At 41.1% G+C, this 23874-nt stretch overlaps 1 protein-coding gene across 1 annotated transcript in view; it reads left to right on the top strand.

Moving 5' to 3' along the window:
* The window catches only part of ELAPOR2 (endosome-lysosome associated apoptosis and autophagy regulator family member 2), an 89744-nt gene that overhangs the window by 60632 nt on the left and 5238 nt on the right, over nt 1-23874 (top strand). Inside the window, exons 5-20 of the mRNA XM_072352063.1 lie at nt 1089-1175; nt 2892-2997; nt 3675-3827; nt 4397-4485; nt 7363-7543; nt 8437-8565; nt 9841-9931; nt 11573-11675; nt 12757-12894; nt 13676-13939; nt 14822-14995; nt 16007-16196; nt 19559-19655; nt 20830-20931; nt 22589-22715; nt 23398-23576. Coding sequence (XP_072208164.1) covers nt 1089-1175; nt 2892-2997; nt 3675-3827; nt 4397-4485; nt 7363-7543; nt 8437-8565; nt 9841-9931; nt 11573-11675; nt 12757-12894; nt 13676-13939; nt 14822-14995; nt 16007-16196; nt 19559-19655; nt 20830-20931; nt 22589-22715; nt 23398-23576 — 2210 coding nt within the window. The remainder of the gene's footprint in view (nt 1-1088; nt 1176-2891; nt 2998-3674; nt 3828-4396; nt 4486-7362; nt 7544-8436; nt 8566-9840; nt 9932-11572; nt 11676-12756; nt 12895-13675; nt 13940-14821; nt 14996-16006; nt 16197-19558; nt 19656-20829; nt 20932-22588; nt 22716-23397; nt 23577-23874) is intronic.

The raw sequence follows: 23874 nt of genomic DNA on the forward strand, positions 1-23874 counted from the left end.
GAACTCCTCCAAAAGCTCTTTCTTGTTTATTTTTTTTGCAGAAGTATATTTAATGGATGGGATGGAATGCAGGGAAGGTACGCCATCCAGAGTGACTTTGGCTGGCTTGAGAGGTGGGCCTTTGCAAACCTCAAAGCCAAGTACAACATTCTGCACCTGGGCCAGGGCAGTAACAAGCCCAAATACAAACTGGTTGATGGGTAGATTGGGAGCAGCCAGGTTCTTGCACTGTTGGTCTGAGGGTAAACAAAGAGATATCCTCTGATATGGGATGCAAGTGTGGATACTTCTTGTTAAATGCTCAGTGCTTCTACAGCCTTCCCTTCCCAGGCCTTTTTACATAATAAAGACCTTTGATTCTTGTGACAAGGTACTGTACTATCTCCAATTTCCATACAGGAAGTCAGGCACAAAGATGCTGAGGCAGAGACTGTGTAAGATAATTAGATCTCTGCCTTCCATTAGGAAAGTGCTTCTCCCCATTTTGCTTCAGTGCTGTGGGTCTAGATGAGAATTAAGTGTGAAGATATGGAGTTATATGACTTACTTCAGGCAAGATGTGAAGCAACTTTGAGGAAGAGTCTTGACCTCAGATCTACTGAAGTTCACCTGAAATGACCTTTCTCCCTGCTGGAAGAAAGGCTGAATATTGCCTTTCTTAGTACCTTTTCTTTAGAGAAGATAGCGATGAGAAGAGTGGAAAGCTTTGAGGCCACATGCCAATCCCTGCTGAAATCCTGACAGTATTTGGGGGTCCACAGCCACTGGATTTGAGAGAACTGGGACTTTTAGGGTTTGGGAGAAGGCAGAAGCAGCCAAGACAAGATGATCAGCATCCAAATCTGACCTGACAGTGAGAGGACATGGCTCCTCCTGCCCTTTTTTTCATCTGCACCAGTAATGCTGTCAGTGGAGGTTGATAGCAAGTTTTGAAAGTTCCCCCCCCCCCCCCCCCCCCCGTAGCTGCTGTCCTAAATATGTAGGCAACAGGAACAAAGCTGAATCTTATCATTCCCAGCCAGCAATCATTAAGGTGACTGAGAGACGTATCTGATTGTGATCACTGATCTTGTGTTTTTAATTAACAGATACAGAATGACCAGTGCAAAGAGATGGAGTCCACAGCAGACAAATGGGTGAAGCTGACAGACAATGGGGAATGGGGCTCTCATTCTGTGAGTAAAAAATCATTCTAATATATATATATTTTCCATTTATCAATGACTGTAATTTCCTCTGAACAAGGAAGGATCAGATCCTGTGAATACATATGAAGAAGCACCATTTGCCTGCTGCTGTGGACAGAGCCACTGCTATCTCTAAGGGGCTGATCCCAAATCAAATGATAGACATGCAAGAATTTCTATTGATTTCCCTTAATCAAGTGTTGTGTTTATGAGGCTAAACAGATTTGTGCAAATCCACATGCCATGGTGACTTGACACGATGGTAATTGAAATCTTCTACAACATTTGTTTGCTCATGAGACCCTGCCATGCAGCCATGAGCATAGTGTGTGATGTGCAGGCAGGCGGGGCTGGTGTTTTGTTCCCAAGTGCATGCAGCCAGCTTGTGCTTTCCAACTTACCCTGCTAAAAAGCAAGCTGGCAGCACCGAAGTGGCTCTTGTAGCAAACATGAATGCTCACGTTGGGAAAATCAGCCTTTCCCTTGGCCTGTGGCCCAGCCAGCTGAGCTTGCTTGGTGCACAGACCATGTGCAGATTCATTAGCTCATACTGATGCCTGATTTTCACTAGGCCCTTTTACCCCAGTTCCCAGAGCTATGACAGCAAAGGCCCAATGTAGATGACATGATGCCAGAACAAGAAGGCTTTTTATTGGCATGGAGAACACCCCACTCTGTTTTCTGTTGTCTGCTTATCTTCCTGGAGGATAAACTGTGTTCCTGAGCCAGCTCTAGTTGGCAGCACCTTGTATCTCAGGTGCAAGCCTCCCGTGAGTCATGTTTGGAGGTGAGAGAGCTGGGTCAGAAGGGGTAAGTGCACAGACTGAGAAGTGGATCCAGGACCAGGCCATTGGCTTAAATGAACCAGAAGATGCAAACTGCAGCTGAATGGAAGATGATGCCATTTGGGCTTGTTGTCTGGAAAGCACACATGCCTCCACTGACTATGAGGGTGGCTTGAACGCCCAGCTGAAATGTAGACATGAGCCAGGTGAGATGGCTGTTCTGGCTCCCCTTGAGTCTGTGCTGCAAATCCTGCCAGCTTCTCTGGTCCCATTCTTCCACTCACTGTGGCCTCTTTTTTCAGCATGCCAGGTCTGTTGCATCTCAACATCTCTGTACCACACAGCACGATGTTTGGCTCATGTGGTCCAGCTTTGGCTGTGGTAACCCAGCTCTCCCCTGGCTTGAGGTTGCCTGGGAAGTGGGGGATATAGTGTTCTGTGTCTCCCTTTGCTGAGTTTTTGGACTCTTTATCCCGAGTGAAAGATTTGTGGTCCTGCCAGGACTGCACTGCTTTAAATCTCAATATCCCAGACCCTTTTCTTGGGTGAGGATTATCATACAAAGACACAGCACTTTCAGGCCAACACTGCTGCGCTGACAGAAAGCAACTTACAGTGCAGTGGTAGGTACAATACAACTTTTCCCAGTTCTATTTACAACACAGTCAGAAGCAGCTCTTGGTGTTTTTCCATATAACTGGAGTGCTGAGCAGCTTTTTTATTACATCCACTTTAGCACTTTTCAAAGATGTTTCCACAGCATCAGTCTAGTTGTCTCTCCATTACTTCTTGTCTCATTCGGCAGATTAGGAAAAGCTTGAATTGCTGCTTGGGTGCACAAAAATGGAGCAACAGAAGAGAGAAATAAGATGTTTCTTGGTGTGGGGATACAAACTAACTGTCTTATATATTATTGCAGGTAACCTTGAAATCAGGTAGTAACATACTATACTGGAGAACAACAGGGATTCTCATGGGATCCAAAGTGGTAAAACCAGTTCTGGTGAAAAACATCACAATTGAAGGTAAGAGATATTTGCCTCTTAGGTATTATCTTATTCTTTTGTCGTGGTGCTTGACAAGTGCTATTTTTACTGGTATGACCTCAACACCGAAGTGGCTTTTTTAGCCCCCTTGTCCCTTTCCTCTTGTTTTAACGCACAGAAACAGAACATCAAAACTTGACTGTCAGGGAAAAGTCTGAACAATGAATTTAGCTGGTACATGAGGCCATCTACTGGAGACGACTAGCTTGGCAAGCAGAGAGAGGAAAGGAACGAGGTAGTTTCCTGTTACAAGAAAGAGGGAAGGAGCAAAGAGATTTTCTGTAATAAAATAGACCGTGTTTATTGTTGAGCCTCTCAACAGCGAAGGGAGGGAAACAGTGAAAAATAGACTGACACTTTTATAATAACAGTGATAGTTAAATTACTACTTAATTAATTCATTTAATCTGGAATTGCTCTTTGGTGCCTTTCTCTAAGGGTGATCAAGCTTGGAGTACTCTGTAAGATTCTTACATGCGTCAAGACTTGCACTGAGCAAAGATTAATTGAGATTCAGCACAACCAACATTTTTAGAGTGCTTAAAGACTCTGATTTTAAATCTGTGTAATGGCTTGTTTTCCCAGATACACAGCTTGTTAGTAGTTGGTAGAGCGCACCTCTCTGTATTTTGTTTCACCTGCAAATTACCTTACAGGCGTCGCATATACGTCTGAATGCTTCCCATGCAAGCCTGGTACTTACAGTGACAAACCAGGTTCATCTGGCTGCCAGGAGTGTCCAAGAAATACTTATTCTGAGAAAGGAGCTAAAGAGTGCACCAAGTGTAAAGAAGAAATCTATTATGCAGGTATATAAATCAGATGGGATTGAGAGAGTGAATATCCAATGTGTGTTTCGCTATACAGGTATGAGAATTATCCAACAACAAAATTTAGTCTCCAGTTGATCTGAAGAATGGAAATGAAGGTGGAGCTTCCCAAAAGCTGCAGAGGACTCTTTTGTACATAACAGGCTGCAGTCTTGGGCAAAGCAACAACTGCTAATGTGAAGGGATTGAGATCTTTTTCGATCCCTCGGGGAGCCCACTTTCTGATGGTGTGCTGTGCCCTCTCGTGGTAACTTGCGTTACTGGTGGATGGTTCCTGTATTGGCTTCATCACTGCCTTCAGGCTTGTGTTTCTAGGAATCTCATTCCCAAATTATCTCCTGGCCCATTCCTGCCTTTGTGGCTGGATGATATGATACATCTCAAGTCTTCCCGGCAGTGATTAGCTGCTGATCGTGAAACATGAGCAAAATCCATTTTTCACAGTCAAAATGTCTCCAGTTTTCTTTCTTGTGATTATCTTGTAAGAAAGTTGTTGAAGAATCAGTTACCAACCATAGCACCTGCTATAAGACTATTTTTCTTTTTAGAAGAGGGATCCAGTGCATGTATAGAGCGTCCTCCATGCACAAACAAAGACTTTTTCCAGATCCACACCCCGTGCGATAAGGAAGGAAAAGTAAGTAAAAAGCCTGATATTATTTACAATTTCTTTGAGCTTTCTGTGATGTTTAAATTTGAAAACAAGATTTTTAGGAATCTCTTACCCGATTGCTATCCCAATTTTGCTTCTAGAACTGAATCTCTCTGAGGCTGCTGGTGTGCCCTTTAGCTGCTTTCTCCATCAGTATCCATTTCCATTTTATCCTTCTGTAAGAATTTGCTTATCTCATGCCTGCTTAAAAGATCTGTTGTAATGAAATGCTAAGCTCCTTACTTTTGTGATCAGTCTGACTGGGTCCCTGGTTCTGCCTGTGTGCTCATAAAACTGAAGTTTGGAGCACGGGCTGAAGTGGTATCCCAGAATAAATCCTGTTCTGTTGTTTATTGTCTTTTCTGGAAAAATATAAGCTTATGTTAACATGCTTTGTCCCAGCAGTGCTTAGGCATAATTCAGGTTCTGACATGGCACAGGAGCACTGGGCACGGCCACACCAGTTTTGAGTGGAAGGGTGTTTAAAATGTGACGTGCCCCTTGGTTTCAGTGTCAAAGAGTAGTCCACAATCTGCTTAAATAACAATATAGACATAACCTGGTTATTGTGTTCATGTACTGCGGCACAGCCTAACTGCAGGTAATGTGCTTGCCTTCTGGGATGCCTTGAAAAGCCTGAACTCTCAGTGGTTATTTCCTTCAGAATCTAATGAGTCTCTCATAGGAGGTCCTGTTGGTGGAGCGGCCTGGCTTTAGAGCTCTCCTGCCCTTTGTTCCAGCAGTTGCACAGGGATTTTGGTGAAACTTGGAGAAGAAACTCCCACATACTGGAATATACCCACATGGGCACGTGGTCAAGCCTGTTTCACTTCTTCATATTTCCCATATTTCCATATTTCCCATATTTCTCAGATCTGCATGGCACAGAAAGTACACAAAACCTATAGCACCTATGAGTTGTTGGCCTAATCTTTGCTGGCAGTGTGGACTATTTTGAGGTCTCCTGCTCAGCCAGTTCCAAAATACAGCTGAAAGGTGATGTGCTTTGATAAAGCATCCATGAATTTAGTCCCAGAGCTGGCAGAATCTCCAACCTGTCCTTATCTCACTGGTTCTTGCTCTTTTAACTTCTTGCAATGACTTGAGGAATTAGCAACAGTATTTAAGTGCAGCCTCCTACACATTACCCCATAACTGCCACATGCAATTCAGGGCTCGTTGGTACTGAGCAAACTTCCACCACTGGCTCTCTTACTGCCTCCTCAGTGGCCCTTCCTTTCTCTGAACGTCATCAGAATGCAAAGTGGGTCTTTCAGCAAACACTGTTCATCTTAAGGTTGGAATAAGAATGTACCGTCAATGCAGTGGCATACTGGTCTGCTTTCACCATATCCAGTATCTCTGGAAATCAGTCATGGTTTGCTTTACTCCCCAGCTTTTCTCTTTCTGATGCAGTCCAATGAGGGCTTCACTCTGCAGCCATCTCCAGGTCAACAGTGGCTGTAAAGCATCAGCCTAAAGGTGTATCGACCCATGGCTTACTATAACCATCCATGTTTTTAACTGGATGTCTGGTTGTTGTCTCCACACCATATGAGAAAGTGGCCTTGGGAGATTCATGCACTTGACTCCTATTGATTTTCACTCATCTTCTGCTTTGAAAATCCCGTGGTGGTCACTTCAGTCCCAGTCTTAGAAACCCTCACCACTGTGACTATGGGTACTGTCTGACCCTGTTCTCTCTGCTCAGTTGCAGTAGTTTTATTTTAGGGTATATGGTGTGTCTGGGCTCTGGGCAACCACACAGGTACTTTGCTAGCTTCTTATCCTTTTTTATGTTAAATGTGAGCACTCGTGATAATGCTGAATTAAACAGCAATACTCCAAAAAATCCTGGAGTGTTTGGGAGCAGTAAGGAAAGGCTGATCAACAAGGAATGAGGAGACAGGAGACAAGGAGGACAGCAAGGCAAGCAGAGAGCCATGTCACTCTGACTCTGGGAGCAGTCCAACAGTACTGTGTACTCATGCTTCTGGCCTCAAGGATCCCCGGTTGTGCTGCTGGGTTGGAAATGTGGAAGAACCCAGAGTGCAAGCTCTGGCCAGGTTAAATTATTACCAGTTAGTTTTCTCTGACACTCAGCTACTTTTCATCTTGAGATATTAAACCCTTTCAAGGACTGACCTTAAGCCAGATGAAAATTAAAATCTCAACTCTGTGAGTGATTCATCTCATTTGTGTTGCCAACAAGAGAAGGTGGTGAGGCAATACCATTATATAGGTTATGGTACAGACCTACTCATATCAGCATTCATAAATTAAGTAAAGCAGAGGGACTAGAGAGGAGTTGGGGAAGTTCCTGTGTGCTTTTGGCTTTTGCTAATTGGATGAAGATGACCAGTGAGAACTTGGGTTCTTTGCAAAGAATAGGCCACTATGCAGAAAATCCAAAAGTTATGATTCTCAGCTAACAAATATCTTCCAGATAAAGTGATTTTGTTGGGGAAAAGTTATGTCTAAGGTTGCTATGGCCAAAATGCGTAGGTTCTTTATTAACTTGTTAGAATAGCATTCCATGGAAACATTTATATGGGAATCTATATATATAATCATTATATATATATATATATAATATCTACTAGATAGTCATGCACTGTAGTAATTGCTTTAAGCTTCACATTTTTTCCTTTGCTCTTTAAGACCTGAAATCTTGAAATTGCTTGTGAGTCCAGTCATTTGTGTTTCCCTGCTTTGCCCTTGTTGTCCCAGATGTGCAAGGTCTGTATTTGGCATAAAACACTGGGAATACCCTAAGTTAATATACAAGGGGGACCTTGTATGGTGCATGCAGTCCTAAAGTTTTCTGACCCATCATGTGAGCTCAGTGTCTTCTCATTCCAGACTCAGATCATGTACAAATGGATCGAACCCAAGATCTGCAGAGAGGATCTCCCTGATGCACTGACCCTACCTCCTTCTGGAGAGAGGAAGGAATGTCCACCCTGCAACCCTGGCTTTTACAGCAATGCCTCATCTTCCTGTACTCCTTGCCCACAGGGCACGTTTTCAGATGGGACACAGGGTAGGAGTCCTGAAAAATGGCTTGTGTCTCCAGAAGTAGTTGTCTGTTTGTGTGTAACTGAGTGTAATGACTCATCATCACAAGCCAGAGTTTATTTTTTGTAAAGTTCTTAGCATTTGCCATCAGTGAGAGGACACTGACTACCTGTTTTTCCTCTAAAATCTTTTCTTATTGGAGTTTGCTGCTGTAAGTTGACCTGCTGTGTTCTGGATACATTTCTTGGCTGGCATAAATATCCTAGGGGTGATTTCAGTGGTCTCTGAGAAAGAAATCAGAACTTTCGCAGTCAGTAATTCTTCATCCATACTTCTCTCCATGCCATGAACTTCCCTGTACAAATCTCACTTCAAGCACTGTCAAATGAATATTTAGGCAGCATTTTCTGAGTGTAAATTCTAGCTCATTGGTTCTAAGTTGTATTGAACTGGTGGTCATCTGCAGAATTTTATGGGGTCTTGTGTTCACCAACACGCTCGGTCTTTCAACTGAAGCCACTAAAAAGGAAGTGCGTCATGGGAGGACCAATTGCAGCTCAGTTGCTATGAGGTTATGATCTGTAATTTATAAAATGTTGGTGTCATTGCTACTCTTCTCATCCGGATGGTGAGGCACTGGAACAGGTTGCCCAGAGAGGTGGTGGGTGTCCCATCCCCAGAGACATTCAGTGTCAGGCTGGAGCAGGCTCAGGGCAACCTGATCTAACTTTAGGTGTCCCTGTTCTTTGTGGGCAGGTTGGACTAGATGACATTTAAAGGTCCCTTATAACTGAATTGATTCTGTGATACATCTTTTTAGATATAAAGAAACAAATACCATTATTTGCTCATTATATGCTCATTATTTGAGATGCATTTATAGTGTGTGATTTCATTTCCTACCCTCTCTCCCTTTAGAGTGCAAAGCCTGCCCTGCCGGGACTGAACCTGCCCTTGGCTTTGAGTACAAGTGGTGGAACGTCCTACCGAGCAACATGAAGACTTCTTGCTTTAATGTTGGCAACTCAAAGTGTGATGGGATGAATGGTGAGCCAAATTCCCTTTACTGTTAAGTGCCTTTCACTTCTGCTGGTTACTGTTGTAATGGAGCAGCCATCAAAATGAATATCCTCTTTGCTGCGAATTGCAACACAGTTTCCCTCCTTTTCTTCAGTTTCACCAGACTTAATAATTTCTGCAGGAATCAGCCACTAAATGTCTTCTTTTATATCAGAAAAGGGCAGAAGATGCAGTTTACATCAGATCCCGTCAGCTAAAAACTTATACAACCATATACACTTGGTAGCAGACTTTCAGTATCTAAAGGGAGTCGATAAGAAAAAAGAGGACAGGCTATTTAGCAGGGTCTGTTGTAATAGGACAAGAAGAAATGGTTTCAAATTGTAACAGGGGAGGTTTAGATTGGATAAAATTTATAGTAAGGCTGGTGATGCACTGGAACAGGTTGTCCAGAGAAGTGGTGGGTGCACCATCCCTGGACACATTCAGAGTCAGGCTGGACAGGGCTCTCAACAGCCTGATCTAACTGTAGGCGTCTCTGTTCATTGCAGGGGAGTTGGACTACATAACCTTTAAGGGTTCCTTCCAACCTAAATGATTCTCTGATTCTATGAAACTTTGAAATATCTGAATATCCCCGTTGATAAAAACACCATTTGACTTCTCTCTAATTTATCTCCATTCATGTTTTGTGATAGCTATGAGTTTAAAATACATGCATAATTCTTTTGGAAAACATAACTGAAGTGTGTGGTGATTGTTCATTTAGTTCTCAGAGCTTTCTCTCTGCACATGTGTTAAGATGACAGCAGAGAGCAGTCACATCTCACTTGTGAAGAATGTTCTGTTCTGGGCTTCTCTCACCTCTAGCCTTCTCTGAGAAATTCCACTCCGTTTGATCTGCCTTGTCAGTCTGATGCAGCTCAAGCTTTGAATTATACGTGTTAAGCAGAGATGTACTGGAGTATATGTTTTATGTTTAATGCATGGATTTATTCATCACTTTTAAGGCTGGAAGAGGTCAGGTGGATCATCCCATTTGATGGATGATCAGCACAGGTCAGGAAATTTCAATTACTTTGCTGATTCCAAATTGACATTTGCCTATGAAGTCAGCAGCTAATATAATTACTAATTTTTTTTCCTTCAAATACATTATTATACTGTCCTACAGTTTACACCGGACATCTGGTTTGAAAGCACTGAACTGATTAAAAATGTGCGGTAATGCAGATTTTTATTTTATTTTATTTTGCCATGTGACTCATTTCTTAAAAACCTGCTTTTTTTTGTCCTATGAAGGTTGGGAGGTGGCTGGTGACCACATCCAGAGTGGAGCTGGAGGCTCTGACAATGACTATCTTATCTTGAACTTGCACATCCCGGGATTTAAGTAAGAAACAGGTGTTTTTTTTCCATTTATTTTTCATTTATTTCTGCATCTTACAGCTGTGTCACATTAACCTAGGAATGAGCAATGTTTTCAGTTTTCCATTATGAATTAACAAGCTAAACATGCCATGGAATGGATACTGGTCTCACATGACTTTGCTATTCTAGCTAGGCTGCAATGTCAGTGCTCCTGGAGTCAATGGAGAATGCAGGAATCTCAGGAGGACAGGGCATCCTACCTGTCCTGGACTCACAGATAGGATGAATTAACTGCTAGGTGTGCTTTTGTGTTTTTATTTCTTCTTTTTCAAAAGAGTGACCTTAGGTTCCTGGCTCAGACCAGGTGCCTATTATTATTATCATAAATAATTATTATCATTATTTATGTTTTATTATTATTGTATTATTATAACATTATATATTGCACCGTGAATATTGTGTTCTGCTTTGGTCTCCTCACTACAAGAAGCATATTGAGTTGCTGAAGCGTGTGCAGAGAAGATCAGTAAAACTGATGGAGGGACTCTAAAACAAGAGTTATGAGGAGCAAATGGAAATGAGAACAGAGGGAACTGAGATTGTTTAATGTGGAGCAGAAGAGGCTGAGAGGAGACCCCATCACTCTCTACAACTACCTGTAATGAGGTTGTAGCAAAGAGGTCGTCAGTCTCTTTTCTCAGGTCACAAGTGATAGGATGCGAAGAAATGGTCTCAAGGTGCACCAAGGGAGGTTTTGATTAGACATTATGAAGAAATTCTTCTTGGAGGGGAATGTCAGGCATTGGAATGGGCTGTCCAGGGGAAGTGGTGGAGTTCCCATCCCTGGAAGTATTTAGGTGGCAAGTGGGAGATACAGTTTAGTGATGGGACTTGGTAGGTCAGGTTGGTAGTTGTGCTTGATGATCTTGCTGATCAGCCTAAATGATTCTATGATTCTCTGATTTAGACAGGCAAGGTGTGCTTTGTCCTAGCTGAAGGGAGTTGCTACTTTTTATACCAGACGAGCAAACTCTAATTTTTATTTTACAATATGTCCATACAACAAAGAAGATAAAAGAAAAGCAAGAAACATACTCATGGAAAAACTCAGTGTGTCGCTGAGCTCTACTAAAGTAATTCCTGAGCTGCAGTCATTTCCATTGCAGGTATTTCTGAGTATTGCTCCAGTGTAATCATGTGGAATTCTCCAAAGTAGTCCCTGCTGCTGAGTGCTAGGAGTGTCAAGGGTATTTTTAAGTGTTTAATAGATAGCATGGGAGCACCCTGGTTATTTAATGAAACTCCTGATTGCATCTTTCACCAATGGAAGGTAGATGCAATTGAATTGGTGCAAATCACTTAAAGCTACTCTTGTGTAACACATTTAAGTGGTAACATTCTCTACCAATACATTTGAATTTCAGTATTGATGATAGCGAGAGAACTGTACCATAAAGAAATCGCACACTTAAAAGTAGTCCTGCTGTGCTCAATAACCCAGAGCAGAGCTGCAGTGCAGGCCTATCTTCTGTGGTTCCCTAAGGGCAAGTTTTATTTGATTGTATTTTGGTAGTTCCCGTGCTGTATAGAAAGCAATTGTAAGGATTGACTGCAGTGTGTCTGGAGAGCACCTTGTAAATGTTTCATTCCTTCTCTCAAATAGACCTCCGACATCATTGACAGGAGCAACTGGGTCAGAACTAGGACGGATCACTTTTGTTTTTGAGACCATCTGTTCAGCAGATTGTGTGCTGTACTTCATGGCGGTAAGTGAGACCCCTCTCTCCATGACTGACGACTGAGCCACATATCACTTTAATACCTCTGCATAGGTGTGATTAGTTGCACTTGGTTTATTATGACTAAGATTAAACATGATATTAATTTTATATCTGGGGTGCCCTTGCTGAAAGGATTTAATTAGTGGCCCAGCAAAATTCCTCCACTACTAGAATTGTGAGCTGTTGTTGGTTATTTGTTTATTTTAAAAGAGATTATTTGTCACCAAAAGGCCATATTTCCCTTCTTAAACTAACTGATCCATCTCTCAGTGGCTCTTGGATGATCATGTTTTCCTCTTATCAGTTCCAAAGCACTGCATGTGGGAAGGGATGATAAGAAAAGGGAAATTTAGTCTCAGTCCTGTCAGTGACTAGGGGAATCTGCAGGGCAGCAGACATTTGTCAATGAAAACCAACTGTTTGTTATGGTTTTTTACTTTTCTTGTCCATCATCTGAGGAAGGTAACCAAATCTGTGGCCACTCCCTTGTTCCTTCAATTGCAGTGTGAAGCTGGTGCTTCTTTTTTTTGTTTTTAGTAGTAATTTATCCAAATCTTCTCCTTCTTGGACTAGAACATATGCCAGTGATGGAGAATAAAAAACACAAAGATAGGCTGAACAGGTTTTTCTTGTGTAAATTTTGGTACTGTTTCATTAGAGACATCAACAGGCTGGATATACAGAGATGGTAGAAACTACAATATTTCTTTGAATTGTAATTTACTTCTCTCTTTGCTCTGGGAACCACGTGATTTATACATAAGCAGAATTTAAAACCTCAGCCATTGCACTGAATCTTCCTTGTTCATAATTGGCAATAGGACTTCAAACCTAACTGCTGTATGAATAAGAGCATCTTTTAGAATAGATGCCTGTTCTCAACTGGAATATTGCTGGTGATGGAAAGCAGGATAAATATGTTTGCTTCCTTTTATTAAATGCTAAATGCAATTGTAAAATCCTTTACATATATTAATGACTGTACTATAAAATGCTAATGTTTAATATAGTATGACTCCACTTTTGTGTTTGTTTGTTTTTTTAAATACATTTCTATGACTTATAGGATATTAATCGAAAAAATACCAATGTGGTGGAATCATGGGAAAGAAGTAAAGAGAAGCAATCCTACACTCATATAATCTCCAAAAATGCTTCCTTCACGTTTACCTGGGCCTTTCAGAGAATAAATGAGGGCCAAGATGTAAGTATTGTTTTACAGCACGGCTTCCTTTGGACACTCACTTTCTGTGCTCTTGCCTTCTGTTAAAGCTCACAGGCTTCTTGTGCTTCTTGAGTGGCTGTTACCATATGGGTTGCTGTGGTTTAACTAGACAGGTAGCTCAGCACCACACAGTCGTTTGCTCCTCCCAGCCCTTCTCAGTGAGATGGGGAGAGAATCAGTAATAAAAAAGGTAGAACTCAGGGACTGAATTATAACCATTGATCCAGGTAGAGAAAAGAAGCAGGATAATAGTTACGATTATATATATATATATATACATACACATATACATATATACATGAATGTATATGACAAGTGATGCTCAAGTAGTTGCCCACCCCCTGACTGATCCCCAGCTAGCTCTCTGAGCAATGGAAAAGAGAGGTGAACTCCCATCCACTTCAAAACAGTTTCTTCATGATGGCATATGGTATGCAATATCCCTTTGTCCACTTTAAGTCAGCTGTCCTAATTCTGTTCCTTCCCAGCAACTTGGGCCTTTTGCTGAGAATGGCCTTGGTCTGTACAACTGCTTAGCAGCAACTACAAACATCAGTGTGTTATCAACATTATGTTTCTCCTAGAACCAAAATAAAGCATTACACCAGACGCTCTGAAGAAAAAAATTGCATCCCAGCTGAAACTAAGACTCCATAAGGAGCTGTGGGTAAACCACACATGCTGGGAGTGCATGCATAAGTCATTGTCCGTGTGCAATGGTGTGGTGGCACCAGGGTGGTTTCTTTGGGTCTCGTTCTAGAGCAGGCAGTTCATCAATGATGTGGCAAAGATCTACTCCATCACAGTGACTAACGCAGTGGATGGAGTTGCCTCCTCTTGCCGGGCCTGCGCGCTGGGCTCTGAGCAGTCTGGCTCATCCTGTGTGCCCTGCCCAGTGGGACACTACATCGAGAAGGAGACCAGCCAGTGCAAGGAGTGTCCAGCCAACACCTTCCTGTCCATCCACCAGGTCTATGGCAGGGAGGCCTGCATCCCATGTGGGCCTGGCAGCAAGAGCACCAAGGTATGGAAACTGTGATTCTCTCAGTGAGGGGCAGACTGGGTGGGTTGGAGCATAAACAGTCAAAGGGCCACCTTGGCTGCTGTTACTTCGGGTATGTGCCTTGTTAGCATGGGAGTATTATTGTAACCAGTGAACCCATTCTTCCAGTTATTTATGTACTTAGATAAATTTTTGTTTCTAAGCATATGATAAGATGATAAAATTGACCACACTGGCTCAAAAAATAGTCTGTTTCAAGAAGCTACATTGGGGTAGTGTATGAATAAGGTAAACATTTAAGTTCCTTGAACCTCAAACTGTCCCAAACTCCTGCTGTTTTAAACTCAGGGACTTTACCAGCTGGATGATGTTACCTTCCCTTTAGAACTTGCCTGTAAGCCTAGATAAATGTTTACCGTGTGAGTATTATACAGCAAGGAACTGCATGGGCACTTGAATCACACATCCCTTTTGTTTTTATTCTTCCTGTCTTCAGTTGGGTTCATATTCTGTTACTGTTTCTTAACCTCTGTTTTTCATGTTTGAAAGATGCAAGTATAAGCAGGGCCACGGTTCTGATCTATCTACAGGGTTTTAAGCTTGGACACTGGGGTCATAAATATGCCAACAACAGAACAAAGCAACTCTACTTTTTCTAGGATAGTAGAAAGGCAAGGCTTAGGGACATCAAAGCATTTCTGGGATTTGGTTGCAAGAAACTGAAGCAAGGATGGGAATTTTCTCAGGGGAAAGATGAATCACAGAATGGGACAAATTCCCTTTTGTCCTTAGCAAGGAAAGTAGTCCTGTCTGCTCCTCCTTGTTTTAACTCACAGTTGCCAGCTATATGGTTTGCTACTGGTCCATAATTTCTCTTTTATGAGTTCCTCTCCATCTCTGAAGGACCACTCTGCCTGCTTCAGTGACTGCTTGGTGTCATACGTCAAGGATAACCAGACCCTGAGTTATGATTTTAGCAACCTCAGCCAGGTGGGCTCCTTAATGAGTGGGCCGAGCTTCACTTCCCGTGGGACCAAGTTCTTCCACTTCTTTAACATCAGCCTTTGTGGGAATGAGGTGAGCTCAGTGGATGGTGAGGGTTGAGTTAACCATTGTGCAGTCCGTGTTGATGCTTGGTGGGATCACACTGAGGCAGTGTGCATCATCATGGTGCAAATGCTTTCCTCTGTATTTTGCCCTTAGTCAGATTTGGAGTGTATCAGAGTATATTGTCACATACAACAGTTGACACTTTGGAGCAGTACCAGATGATTATCCCCTGAAAGCCAATGCGTACAGTTTACATCAATGTTTATCCCTGTAAAGTTAGGAAATCTCCATACACTGAAGAGTTTGCATGAGATGAGATCAACCAGTAGTCGTATTTCTTTAAATAATTTTACATACTTTTGGGCTTAAATAAACATACCTATCTGGATTAGAGCTGATGACAGATCCATGAAGATACTCCCTTGTGGATCTGGTCTTCATTTCTCATTTTTCCTTGGTACTACAGTACTATCAGACCCATAGCACCAGGTCTGCATGCTTGGCATTTTGTAGGGTCAAGCCTGCCAAATTCCTTGATTTGGCTTTCATTGCTGCTGTTCTGAGATTCTTACATTGGTCTCAGTATATGACGTTAATGCGGTCTTGAAGGCTGTGTATCTGCTTATGTATTTAATGTAGTCGTGCTTTGAGAATATTTTATCTGGTTTAAATTCCAAGTAAAGAGGCATTCTACAGTGCATTATTTACAGGCAATATGTTTTTTTTTCTGTACAAGCCATTTTATTATGCTCTGCAAGTAAGCACTGTGCTGTCAAGATAAACGGAGAAAAGTGCTTCGTAGCACAAGTTTCTGATAAGACACATACTGGAGGTGACATCTTGTTTCTGAGTCTAAACGAGGCTTTAATCGGAGCCTTCAGAATGGCCCAGTTTATTGCTGCAATTTGTTTCTCTCGTGATAGAAACATCGAGTTATTTCTAAGACGAATGAAGCTCGTGCAGTTTGCAATGTCTCCTGAACTATTCCACATCCTATCAACAACCAACAGCTTCCCCATTTTTCCTGATTGTCTGCAGGGTAAGAAGATGGCTATTTGCACTGACAATATCACAGATGTTACCCTGAAGGACATGGTTGCAGAATCAGAAGATTTTTCCAACTTTGTGGGAGCTTTTGTCTGTCAGTCCACCATCATCCCATCAGACAGCAAGGGCTTCCGAACAGCCTTGGCTCTTCAGTCCAATAGCCTTGCTGACAGGTTCTTAGGTACGTGGTTTGTGTTTTGCATATTGCTGCAAGTGAGATATCTTAGGGTTGGCCAGCTCTTAGTATTTCTTCCCTGTGTTTGGTCTTGTGGGTCCCATGGTTCATAAAATTTCAGCATAAAAATCTAAAAAATAAATGTAGATAAAAGGATTTCATTTGCTGGCATGTTTCCTGCTCACCTTTTATAGAGCAAGACCAGTTGCTGTAGCAGTCACATTAGTCCAAGCATTCCTGCCCATGCCAAGTCCCCACTCAGGCAATTTCAGGAGGTGGTTGTGCTGGGGCATAATTAGGTGAGGGCAGCATGAGGCAGTGCACACCGTTACGTCTTGCATTGCTCTGGGTGACAAGTTTGCAGAGTCTAAGGCCAGAGCAGACAATGAAGTCATCTAGTCTGCTCACCTATCCATTACAGGCACAGAATGTTTGTACTTGCTCCCTGGCACTGAGCCCAGAAACTTGTTTGTTTTATAAAAGCACATCTTTACCAGAGCATTCCAAGCCTGAACTTCTAAGACTAATGGAAACGAAAGATTTTCCGTAGTTGTTATTATTATACATTTCATTGGACAAACACCATCTCCATATTTTGTATTAAAGCAACTTTTTCTCCTGTTCGAATTTGCCTGCCTTCGATTCTCAGCACTTATTTCCTGTTATTATTATTATTTTTCTCCCATTTCAAAGCTACTTTTTCCTGCCAGGAGAATTTTTTTGTACATTGGGATCATCAGACCCCCACATCATGCCCTGCTTGTCTGCTCTGTTGATAAACTAAGCAGACCAAATTCTTCAGAGTCTCTTGCTAATATGTATTTCCCTCAAGCATTCAAATACCTTTTGAGGCTCTTTCTGTGGCCTTGTGTTACTCTCTTTTCTTGAAGTTTGGGCATCAGACTAGAATACTACTGCAGCATTTAATTAACTATAAAGACAATGAGAATCACTTTCAAGTTTGTATTCACATACAACAATAAAATCTTTGAGCTCTTCCAAACTCATAGGGTTTCATGATGTTTTCTTGGTTCTGTTGTCCAGAACCAAGATCTTTTTCAGTTACGCTTTCCAAGGGACAATCTCTCTTCTTTAGGCCTGGCCTTCATCTCCTGCAGTGCATTGCTGCACTAATATATGTTTCAGTGGGACCAGCTTACCAAGTGAATGAAGTCGCCCTGTTTTGTATTTCTATTCCTCTTGATCTTTGTCTCATCTGCACTTTACCAATAGTGATTACATTGTTGCTTGCAGATCACTAATGGAAATCTTGCATTTTGGGACATTTTGGGTCAGTGTCTAGAGAAACCCGGGGCCATACCCCTTTTGATGACAATTTGCCATGGAAAGATAATTTTGTAATAGATTACGTAATAATATATAGTAAATAACTTTTAATTCAGAGTATACACTTAATTGATAGTACACTGCTAACTCTTTAATTAAAATCTCATATTAACTAATGAAATACTTGATAAATGTAAATAATTTTCTTTAGCAACCAAATTCATCAGCACTCAGGGAATAAAATCAGATTTATTGAACAGAAGCTGTTCTGCACAAGTTCACGTTGTCTGCTTTTTAAATGTATCTGTGCATTAACTTAAACTCATCTTCCGCTTCCCATTCCTTTTAATCTGCCACATTGTGTTATCCTCATTTTCATCTGTGGCTCAGTTTTGTCCTTTCTGAATTTCTACACTGTATTCCTTCTCCATCAGTCTTCTGACATTTCACTACTGTGAAATGTTTCATTAAAGACAGATATTTTTATGTGGGAAATCCTGTTGACTTGGTTACTCTAAGATACAGGTTTGCTAATTTATGTGTGCATCCCAGGTAGTTGCCCAAATCCTCTCTTGCTAGTGAAAAAAACACTGTGTACAAACATTATCTTGGAAAGGATGCAGGTAATCCTAATTTTCAATTTGTACAGAGAAAACGTATCAAGATCTTCTGCATTTTCTGTACTACAGCTTTTACATTTTAAAATGCTTTGTTTGCCTTTGACATCCGTACGGTATATTTTATTTCTAGTATTTTCTAACAGGCCTCAGACTTAGAATTTTTCTTGTGCTGCCAAACACGAGCTTTTCTCTGAAGTCTTTAGCATCCATTATCACGTTTTTTGTAACAGAAACTTTTGATTTAAATAGATAAATATGATAGATTGCCATTTGATTCTCTATTCCCTCTCTGTGAAACTTCTGCCAATGTTCTGTCTTTTGTTTTTTTAAAGGCTCCTTTTCTCCTACTCTATTCCAAAGTGGACATGTAGTCAAAACAGTTGTCGTTCAAGAGAGAACTCTTGTGGCTTTTTAGCTATCTAATTAATATCTTCTGAGAAATACCATCTTTTTTCTTAACACTTGATTTTGCTTTTAGTGTTATTATTTTTAGAAATGGCACTTTGGGATGCCAGCTTTGCAGTACTGCTTATGGGACAGGAATATTCTCTCATTGCCTCCTGAATATATTAAAGTCACTAGGAGCTACATCTTCCAGTCTGCTGAGTACTGAATGCTTGGTTGAGATCCAAATTTAAGATGCCCTGTGTTAGACATGACATCTTTGGTTAGAGGAAGTAATTATTAAAGAAATTCTAGTGTGTGTTCTCAGAATGCAGACCCCTCCACAACAATGATGTCTCTCTGCATGTGTTCCCTATGGCTGCTGCAACAAGGTTCTTTGCTTTTTCTTTGTGTTGATGTGATGCTCTGTAGCCATCCCTCACCTGCACGACTAGGCAGTGTTACTGAGAACACCGATCCATGTACTTACATTATCACACGCTTGGAGAGACTAAAGAATGCAGCCAGGATGTCTGACTTGTTGGAAGAACAAGGGGAAAACTCTTGTCTTCAGTCTTCCCATCAGTTGCTGGTTGCTACCGCTTTGCTTTTTACTGCTTCTGAATCTATTTACTGAAGGTTTCTTCCTGCAGTACTACAGATTGCTCAGGATGTAGCAGTTATGTTGTGTTAGAGTTGTACACAAAAGCATCACATGCAAGGCGTATGGTTTGAGCAGTTGACAGTATCATATGAGTTCCAGAAGCCCTTTGCCAAACTGAGTTATTTTATTATTCTGTGATACCTCCTGATAGATGCAAATTCAGACAAAAAGTGTATAATCCACGTACACTGTTTTTATTATTGTTAATATTTTCTGAATGACAAAATCAGACTACATGAGGAACATACAAACCTGCGAGCTCAGTTAGAATAAAGGAAAATGAATAATACATAACAATGCCATTAAATGCTATTAAGTGAGAACCATATCTTGCAGACAGAAAATATAGCATGCGACCCCTCAGAAATCCATCCCTATCTTGTTCCTTTCATTTTTATCTTCCTAAATTTTAGGAGCCACTGTTGAAACAACGCTGGAAAATATCAGTGTCAAGACAGACATGTTCCCTCCCTCTCCAAGCAAAGTACCTGATGTACATTTCTTTTACAAGTAGGTAAAAAATCCTGCTAACTGGTACCTCAACTTTCATTTGTTTAAAGGAAACTAAAGCTGTGAGGGAAGATCTTCTATGCACCTTTAATCCTTATTGCTTTAGTCAATATTTGGCTGATATTGGTTGACATGTTGAAGAATATTTTGTGAAATCAGCCAACAGTGTTTACTCAAGTCTATACTTGATGGGTAGTGGTACCAGAACTTTGATTAATCCAAGTGCCACTTCCACTGCCATGTTACTTTCCATAATTTCTTGTATGTGACCTTAATACATTCACTTTTCATTGTATATTTTCTTTCACAGTCATTTGTATTTTTTGATGTTACAAAAATGAATGTATTACTGTTAAAAATAATTGTTCGAAGTTGCTCAGTTGTTAGCATACTTTTCTTACTATTCACTGTTCACCTTAAAAAGAATTTGGGTAATAATTAGCTCAAAAATCACCTCTATTAAGATGTCTACGTGGTGGTAGACAACATGTGAAATGAGTTTCTGTGTTTGCTTTCTGGAGCTGTGGGGCTGTGCAGGTTATCCAAAGGCACATACCTACATCTGCCATACCAATTGGCTCTTAATGTTGACTTCAGTGATAGATCTTAATTTGCTATACCACTTTAGGTTTCAACACTTCACTCAAACACATTTTCTTGACTGTTATTGCTTAGTGAACCCCACAGCAGTGACCCTACTTTGAGAATATTATAAACTTGACTTACAATGTTAGTCTTTTTGGAATAACAACCTCCTTACTTCTGCTGTTTCAGGAACAGTGTAATCTAGAGTTCCTGGACAAGGAAAAGGCTATCATAAACTCTCTGCCAGAGTAACACAGCAAGCACAACAGTGCCTGTAATTCTGTTTTTAATCTTTTTTTCTTATTTTGTAGGCAGGTTTATTCCTTTGCTCAACAAAAATCAAACTAGTTAGAAAAACAGAGCTGTTCCCTGAGTGCCATCTCTGAGTACTCTGAGATCTGAATGATGTGATAAAGCCTAAGAAGCTTCTGTTCCTTCTTTCTTCCAGTTGGCAATGGCAAAAGTACTACGGCAAAGAGCATTGCATTGGTATTGCAGGTTGATGAATGATGTAGATCTATGAAACAGCAGCATGTATTTACTGTAGTGGAAACATTATTGACCTCACATTTTTCCTGTTTCATATTAGGTCTTCAACAGCGACAACTTCTTGTGAAGATGGTCGTGCAACTGTTGTGACAATGAGATGCAACCCCAACAAACCAGATCAAGGAGAGCTTTCTGTGCCCAGGTATTTTTGTGTTTGTGTCCCAGTAGTGCCTGAAAGCTCTTTTTCCACAGGAAACCTTTAGGAAACTCAGTAGGGAGTTTATACTTAACAGCAATGAGAAGTGCTGTTCTCCCTCATTTAACTTGTTAGGAAGTCTTACTCCTTTCTCCTCCAGAGCTGTCGAAGCCCATCGTAGTCCATCTAGACATTAATATAAATGTATTGATTATGAATACTTCACTCATCCTCATTCCCAAAAGCTAATGTTGTGAGATGTCTAGGATCCAGTTTTGGGACAGGCTATCTATGGTCACCTGAACAAAGTCAAAGAGGCAGCCGCTTCACATGTGACAGCTGAGTGACTGATGTTTGAATGCCTTTGGAGATGTTTACCCAGTTTCTTAGAGCCTTGAGGCTCTGCAAATTGTGCTGGGCAACAAGTTACCATCTGTCAAATGCTGTGTGAATCTCCTTCAGGTGCGAGTCCTTGCTATCTAGCGTTTTGGGCTTAATACAGTGTGAGCTTTGATAACTCACCAGGAGTGAGAGGAGTAAACAATTCTGCTTTTAACAGCGTGAGCATAGACAGAAACATCACACACCTGATGCTGACATGACATACCTTATCTAATTTCCTGTTGACATCTCCCTTCCTCACCCCACTTTGATTAACTCAGCAGTCAGACAGCTATTTTCAAATAAGTAGTGAGGTACCTGAGAAATGTCAAGTATTATTGCATGTAACTCTTTGATCTCCCAGACACAGCATTTAGTATCACGTGAAGTTGAAGTACAAGGTGAAAGTTGTAAAAGAAGAGAAAGACCTGTCAATGGTTTTATCATGTATGGCAAAAAGTATTACATTTTCCAGAGATAATAGTTATCAGCTATTCCAATTAAGGTAAGCCAGAATTGGCTTTTAGTTCTGTGGACTTTTCAGTACTTTGGATCAGAATAACAGATTCCTGGATGGTACAACAAAAGCATTTACGTCCATTTATTTCTGTGTGGGTATATAACACAATTACACAGCCCAACTTCTTGCATGGACGCTTTGTCACTACTGCTGTTAGAACTGCTGCAGTTGTCAGGAAGAAAAGCTGCACGAATGCCCTGGCATTGCCAGTACAACTTTGTTCTTCTGGTTGAATGCATAACAAACTCATTAGTCTCTCTTAGATAAAGAAAAACTGTTATCTCTTCATTAACTGGCGAACATCTTCCTAGTAATTAACTATGACAGGACAAGTCCATTACATATGGACAACGTCACCCAGGCATCATTTTAACAAGAACAGGAACCAACTTGTAACAGTCACCCAGTGCAGGAAAATAGTGAGAGAGGCACGCGCCAATCTAGCTTGTGCTGGTGAAACGTTAGAGCAGTTCTGCTGCCCCAGAGCTTACTTCTTCTCTTCATTGTAGGTGCATTGGTAGCACACACTGCCAGGAACTGAACTGTTTTTTTAGACCTTTGGCATCCCAACATCTGTTGCTATTTGAAAAAGCATTATATAAACTGGGAAAAATTCTTCCCCCCGATTTTTTCACCTGCTGATTTGATAGATGTTTATCTATTTGTTGTACTTACTGTTACCAATCTTCAGCAACAGAACACAGAGTGAAGATGCAAACTCCAGAGTCATTCATAAATGATAACTATGCTCTTCTCTCCTAGTTCATGCCCTGCTGGTACCTGTGATGGATGCACTTTCTATTTTGTGTGGGAAAGTGCAGAAGCTTGCCCTCTGTGCACAGATCAAGACTACCATGAGATTGAGGGAGCCTGCAAAAAAGGATTTCAGGTACAGCACCCCCAGCTCCAAGTTGTGTGTGTTAATTTGGGTAAAACTTGAAAGCTGTTGAAATTCTTTATGCAAGTGGACATGTTAAGTGCAGGGAGACTTGGGGATCTCTGGCTGTGTTGAGACTCAGGAATATTTGTGCCCATGACAGCTCTCCTCTAGCTTGTATCTGTATGGGTAAGACCTAAACTATACATGCAAACAAGCTGTTTGTAGAATGAAGAGCCTAAAGGACATCAGTCTTTAGGTAGCCATAATCATCATGGCAGACTAGACAGATTTCAGTTTAGAAATTGATCTTTCCTTGTTTGCAATGTTCTTGCTACTGCTTCTTCTAATCAAATATTAGGAAATCCTTTAACTGGTTCAGAATTGTCCTATTGATAAACATCATCAAAATAGGCACAGCCATTTCACAATCCCTGTCCAAACTAAAGCATATCAAGTAGGGATCAGTAAAGAAGAGGAAACCCTTTTGCCATGTTTAAATCTACAGCTACAATCAAGGGGACAACTGAGCTGACAATATGACTGAAAGCCAAGCACGTGCTTTGGTTTTCTTTCATTGAAGAGATGTCTAACCCATTTACCAAAAGCCAGCTTGTTTATTTCAACTTCAAATAGTTCTCTGTTTTCCTACAGACAGCTCATTTTATGGTGTTCTTTGATTTCTATTTGAAAGGAAACCTTGTATGTTTGGAATGAGCCAAAGCATTGCATTAAAGGGGTTCCCTTGCCAGAGAAAAGGACCAGCACTTGTGAAACAGTGGATTTTTGGCTGAAGGTTGGAGCTGGTGTTGGTGCTTTTGCTGCTGTTCTGCTGATAGCCTTGACCTGCTACTTTTGGAAGAAGAACCAGAAGTAAGTGCTGCAGCTTGTGTTGCATATAAAAGTAAGCTTGAGACCTTTCATGGATTTGACCTTATGACAACGTTGATGAAATATACCATGCTCGATCAGTTTGTTGATGGACCAAGCTGAGTTTTCTGCTGACAATGGTTTTCAAAAATGCCAGAATGAAAAATGCAGAAAATCCCCAATGATTCGTTGCAGGATTATTTCCTGACAGGAGCTGTCTTTTTAACCCCTAAGAGTTTGAGGTTGAGTAAGTCCAGAAGCAACATGTTTTTCTCAAGGTATGAAGACCGAAAGGGTATTT

Source organism: Excalfactoria chinensis, chromosome 1 (genome assembly GCF_039878825.1).
Source record: "Excalfactoria chinensis isolate bCotChi1 chromosome 1, bCotChi1.hap2, whole genome shotgun sequence".
Lineage (NCBI taxonomy): Eukaryota > Metazoa > Chordata > Aves > Galliformes > Phasianidae > Excalfactoria > Excalfactoria chinensis.